Source organism: Nicotiana tomentosiformis, chromosome 1, assembly GCF_000390325.3.
Source record: "Nicotiana tomentosiformis chromosome 1, ASM39032v3, whole genome shotgun sequence".
Lineage (NCBI taxonomy): Eukaryota > Viridiplantae > Streptophyta > Magnoliopsida > Solanales > Solanaceae > Nicotiana > Nicotiana tomentosiformis.
This window is the reverse complement of record NC_090812.1, coordinates 99,371,621-99,377,436: the sequence shown is the minus strand read 5'-3', so window position 1 is coordinate 99,377,436 and position 5,816 is coordinate 99,371,621. Positions and strand designations below refer to the sequence as shown.

The following is a 5,816-nucleotide window of genomic DNA, read 5'->3' as shown; positions in this document are numbered from 1 at the left end:
TAAATACAAAACTAAAGTTGATTAATCTATTCTTTCTATTTACAATTAACTTTTATAAGGGCATGCTACCTAATTGCTAAAACCAAAGGAAAACATGTTACGAGGCTACAATGATGGAAAATAACAAGTTTGTTGTAATATATTTGAATAATTTGATTCGACGACTGTAAATAGATGAAACAGAGTAATTTCTGATTGTTATTCCATGAAGATTATAGTATTATTTCTGAATTTTCAAACCAAATTCTTTATTTATTTAAGCAACCATAAAAACGTCCAATGTGAATCCAAAAGTAGACATCTCGGAAGTTAAAAAGTACTCCTTCCATTTCACTTTATATGACTTGATTTAGAGTACAATGGTCAAATTACCAAATTTTCAGTATGAACTCAAATACAAAATCTTTAAAAAATTTAAAAATAAAATTTACATATACAAGTACAACAAGTTACAATATTTAACAATTTAAAATATTTGATAAGTATTTGAAAATTTTGTGGTGAAAAAAAATTCCTTTACTCTCCAAATATAACTAGATCACCTAAAATACAATAAAAAGAGTAGTTTCTAAGGTATATTCACTACAACATTACATTTAGTTGAATTTTTAATGTTTGATTGGGTATAAAAGTAAATAACATATGTATGGTATATATAAATGGAGCATTATAGAAGATAAGTGTTCTGGTGGTATTTTTGAGTATTATGGTTCACAATCAATCTATATATTGACTGAAAAAAATTAAATATGGCATAATAGTTTAAATATTTTTATAGGAGAATGATTTTCAGTAATAATTAACAAATTCTTTTTTGTTAGACACACGTTGTTTAGTAGGAAACAAAGCAAAAAAACGAAAAGCAAAGAAGAAATATAGGGGGAAAAAAATGAAACAGAAAAAAAAAAAAAAAAAAGACTTGATGCGGGGCGGGACGGGTTAGAAAAAGATAAAATTGCTATGCGGAGCGGGGCGGGTTGAAAATTTTTCGGGTTCAGTCGCACCCGCCCCATTGCCATTCGAGGTCGTATTAAATCCAAAATTGGTTGAAGCAATTTTTTTTTTGTAGACAATATATCCAAGATTCAACAAAACATTGGGATTTCATCTTGTAGAGCTCGAAATATAGTTGTTGCACATCGAATCGAATGTGTAACGATCCGACTTGTCGTTTTAAGAATTAGCGTCCCGTTCAGCGGCTTAAAACCTCGAGCAGCTTCGTAATGTGTATTATGACTTGCGCGCGGTCGAGTTTGATTTTCGGATGATTCGAGATTTATTTTAAAAAATAATATATTCTTGTTTTGGAAGCTTAAATGAAAAGAGTTGACCGGAGTTTGACTTTTGTGCAAACGACCTCGGAATAAAATTTTGATGGTTCCAATAGCTTCGTATAGTGATTTCGGACTTAGGTGTATGTCCGGAATTGGAGTTGGAAGTCCGTAGAATAATTCAGCGCATTTTGGCGAAATTAGAAAGTTGATGTGTTATAATTATATTATTCTGTGTGCAGACTGTAACGACCCAACTGGTCGTTTTGAGCTCAAGCGCGTCGTTCGGCGGTTTGAAGCCATGAACAGCTTCACTTCAGGTATTATGACTTGTTCGCGTGGTCGAAATTTAAATTCGGGAAGTTCGGGGTTGATTTGGAAAGAAAATTCTCATTTTGAAAGCCTTAAGTTGAAAGAATTGACTAAGATTAGATTTTAGAGTAAACGGCCTCGGAATCGGGATTTGAAGGTTCCAGCCAGTGTTTTAAAAGGCGTTTCTGGGGCGAGCCCCGTGGCGAGGCGTATCAAAAACGTCCCAGGGCGATGATGGGAGGCGAAAGTCTCATAAGGCGTACGCCCAGAAGTTCGGGGCGTAAGCCCGGGCGAGTTTTTTTGTTGAGGCGTTAGCCCAAGAGACATCTTTTTAAAAAGGAATTAAAAATATTAAATTTAAAAGTAAACTTTTTAATATTGCTAAAAGCCCTAAATTAGAAGTCTTTTCCAATTTTTTCCGCTAGTCTGCCTCTGCCAAGAGCAAGATTTATCACTTTTTTTACAACAAAAAACTTCATTCTCCTCCGTACATCAAATTCAACAGGTTTGTTCCTTCCTCCATGTAAAATCTTTATTATTTTGAAATTTGAACTCATTAATTTTCTCTCTTTTATATTTCACTGTTAGTTTGTAAATATGTATGTTACTAGTTTTTCATTACTAGTTTTTCAAGTTCAGTGTTTCTCTTGCTCTTTCAAAATATAATATGGGATTATATGTGTGTGTACTTCTATATGTATTGATTAGATTTATGAGCAAGTGGGTATGTTGATTGTTGAATAACTTTGAGTTTTGTATATGGAAATTGGAATTTGATTGTTGTGGAGGAAAACATGGAATCTTTTTTAATTTATGTTTAATTATTTATCTTCATGAGTAGTCCACATTCTACAAAGTAAAAGATCCTTTTTTCATGTCTAAATCTTTACTTTGCTTTACAAAATAAAAATGACAAAATTAATTTATAGTTTTTTTTAAATTTTATATTTCAAAATTAATATATATATATATATATATATATATATATATATATATATATATATATATATATTTTTCACTCATTTATAGTTTTTTTCAAATTTCTATGCAATTTTATCTGTTTAATAATATTTTTTATAATTATATTATTCTATACAACAACAACAACAACAAACCCAGTATGATCCCAACATGTGGGGTCTCGGGAGGGTAGTCTGTACGCAAACCTTACCCCTACCTAATGCAGGTAGAGAGGCTGTTTTCAATAGACCCTCGGCTCAGGAAGGGCAAGAAGAAGAAGAGGAAAGCAAGGAAGGAAGAAAGAAGGAAGAGAAAAGAAAAAGGGAGAGATAAAAGATGAGTAGTACCAAATAATAGCAATAGGGAATACAATACCTGAGGCGAATAAAACCACATAACATAATAAAAATCTAAGAATATGAGTGAACATGCATGCTACTAAGACTATCGGTGAACAACTAAAAACTACCCACTAACCTTCTACCTTAATCCTCGACCTACACACCCTCCTATCAAGGGTCATGTCCTCAATGAGCTGAAGCAGTGCCATGTCATGTCTAATCACTTCTCCCCAGTACATCTTAGGCCTACCTCGACCTCTTCTCAAACTCTCCATGGCCAACCTCTCACACCTCCTGACAGGAGCATCAATGCTTCTTCTCTTAACATGTCCGAACCATCTCAGCCTCGACTCCCGCATCTTGTCCTCCACGGAGGCTACTCCCACTCTGTCCCGGATAGCTTCATTCTTAATCCTATCTCTCCTGGTACACCCACACATCAGTCTCAACATCCTTATCTCTGCTACTTTTATTTTCTGCAGTGGGAGTTCTTGACTGACCAACATTCAGTCCCATACAACATAGCTGGTCGAACCACCACTCGATAAAACTTACCCTTAAGTCTTGGCGGCACATTCTTATCACATAAAACACCAGAAGCAAGCCTCTACTTCATCCATCCCGCTCCGATGCGATGTGCGACATCTTCGTCAATCTCCCCGTTACCCTGGATAATAGACCCGAGATACTTAAAACTCGCTCTATTGGGGATAACTTGAGCATCAAGCTTAACCTCTATGTCTACATCATGGGTCCCGTCACTGAATTTGCACTCTAAGTATTCTGTCTTGGTTCTACTCAGTTTGAAACCTTTAGACTCCAAGGTCTGTCTCCAAACCTCCAACCTCGCGGTAACTCCACTTCGCGTCTCATCAATCAACACTATATCATCGGTAAATAGCATGCACCAAGGCACCCCCCCTTGGATGTGTCGCGACAATACATCCATCGCCAAGGCAAATAAAAAAGGGCTAAGAGCCGATACCTGGTGCAATCCCATCACCACAGGGAAATGCTCCGAGTCACCACCCACAGTCCTCACCCGAGTCTTAGCATCATCATACATATCCTTAATCACCCTAATGTACGCTACTGGAATGCCACTAACCTCCAAACACCTCCACAGTACCTCCCTCGGGACTTTATCATACGCTTTCTCAAGGTCAATAAACACCATATGCAAATTCGTCTTCCTCTCCCTCTACTGCTCCACTAATCTCCTTACCAGATGAATCTCTTCTGTAGTGGAATGCCCCGGTATGAATCCAAACTGATTCTTGGAAATAGACACGCAACTCCTCACCCTGGCCTCAACCACCCTCTCCCAAACCTTCATAGTATGACTCAACAACTTGATACCCCTATAATTGTTGCAATTTTGGATATCACCCTTGTTCTTGTAAAGTGTAACCATCGTACTCCACTTCCATTATTCGGGCATCTTCTTCGTCTTAAAAATAACATTAAACAGCCCAGTGAGCCACTCCAAACCTGCCCGACCCGCGCTCTTCCAGAATTCCACCGGGATTTCATCTGGCGTCGTCGCTCTGTCCCTGCACATCTTACACATCGCCCCTTCCACCTCATCTACCGTAATCTGCCTACAGTACCCAAAATCCTGCCGACTCTCAGAGTGCTCCAACTCACCCAGCACAATGCTTCTATCCACTTCCTTGTTCAATAATTTATGAAAGTATGCCTGCCATATTCTCCTAATAAGTGCCTCGTCCATCAACACTTTGCCATCCTCGTTCTTGATGCACTTGACTTGGTCTAAGTCACGGGTTTTCCTCTCCCTCACCTTGGCCAACCGGTACAACTTCTTGTCCTCACCTCTACCCCCGAGCTCATCATACAAATGAGCAAATGCCGCGTTCTTAGCCATCGTAACTGCTAACTTCGCCTCTTTCTTTGTACTCTTCACTAGCTTCAAATAAGCAGCTTTCTTAGCTTCCACTTTACCTTGAACCTCTCCATTCCACCACCAGTCCCCTTTATGACCCCCAGGAGAGCCCTTCGAGACCCCTAAGACCTCTCTAGCAGCTACCTTAATGCAATTCGCAGTCGTGGACCGCATACTAGATGCGTCCCTCCTACTCGTCCAGGCCCTCATAGCCAACAACTTCTCCCCTAACTCCTAAGCTTTGTCCTTGGTCAAGTTACCCCACTTGATCTTAGGTTGCCTGTACCCCGCCCTCTTCCTCCTACTCCTCTTAATCTCCAGGTCCATAACTATGAGCCTATGTAGGGTCGTGAGGTGCTCACTTGGGATGACCTTGCAGTCAGTGCACAGACCTTTATCGCATTTCCTGCAGAGAAGATAATCAATTTGAGTCTTGCACATTGAATTCCGGAAAGTGACCAGGTGCTCTTCCCTCTTCGGAAAACTCGAGTTAGCTATAACCAAATCAAAAGCTCTAGCAAAATCCAACAGTGAATTACCTCCCTCATTCCTATCCCCAAAATTGAACCCGCCATGCACATCATCATAACCCCTAGCACTTGCCCCAATATGGCCATTGAAATCTCTGCCAATGAACAACTTCTCTATGTGCGGGATACTACGCACCATCTTGTCCAAATCCTCCAAAATTGCTTCTTGACCTCCTGGTTCAAACCTACCTGAGGAGCGTATGCACTAATCACGTTTACAGTAAACCCACCAACTACCAGCTTAATACTCATCAACCTATCATTTACCCTCCTAACCTCGACCTCGAGCTCCCTGAGGTCCCTGTCTACTAAAATACCTACCCCATTCTTACCCCCAGTGCTTCCTGAGTACCATAGTTTAAACCCGTCTACATCTCGTGCCCTAGTACCCTTTCATCTAGTCTCCTGAACACACGCAATGTTGATCTTCCTCTTTTGAAGAATCTTACCTAACTCTATAGACTTCCATGTCAGCGTCCCAATGTTTCAAGACCCAACT

The 5,816-nt window shown here is 39.3% G+C and overlaps 2 protein-coding genes across 2 annotated transcripts; both read right to left on the bottom strand.

Annotated features, from left to right (window-relative positions):
• Positions 1 to 4,313: 4,313 nt before the first annotated feature.
• Positions 4,314 to 4,961, bottom strand: LOC138907535 (uncharacterized). The gene has a single exon (XM_070198137.1). It carries the CDS (start codon positions 4,959 to 4,961, stop codon positions 4,314 to 4,316), a length of 648 nt encoding a protein of 215 aa, XP_070054238.1.
• A 60-nt stretch (positions 4,962 to 5,021) lies between these two features.
• On the bottom strand, positions 5,022 to 5,456 carry LOC104089824 (uncharacterized). Its single transcript, XM_009594815.1, has one exon. The coding sequence runs from the start codon at positions 5,454 to 5,456 to the stop codon at positions 5,022 to 5,024; it is 435 nt and encodes a 144-aa protein (XP_009593110.1).
• Between the last annotated feature and the right edge of the window lie 360 nt (positions 5,457 to 5,816).

Excerpts from the sequence above, each read along its gene's own strand:
- LOC138907535 (XM_070198137.1), bottom strand. The coding sequence starts at position 4,961 with ATGCGGTCCACGACTGCGAATTGCATTAAGGTAGCTGCTAGAGAGGTC.
- LOC104089824 (XM_009594815.1), bottom strand. The coding sequence starts at position 5,456 with ATGGTGCGTAGTATCCCGCACATAGAGAAGTTGTTCATTGGCAGAGAT.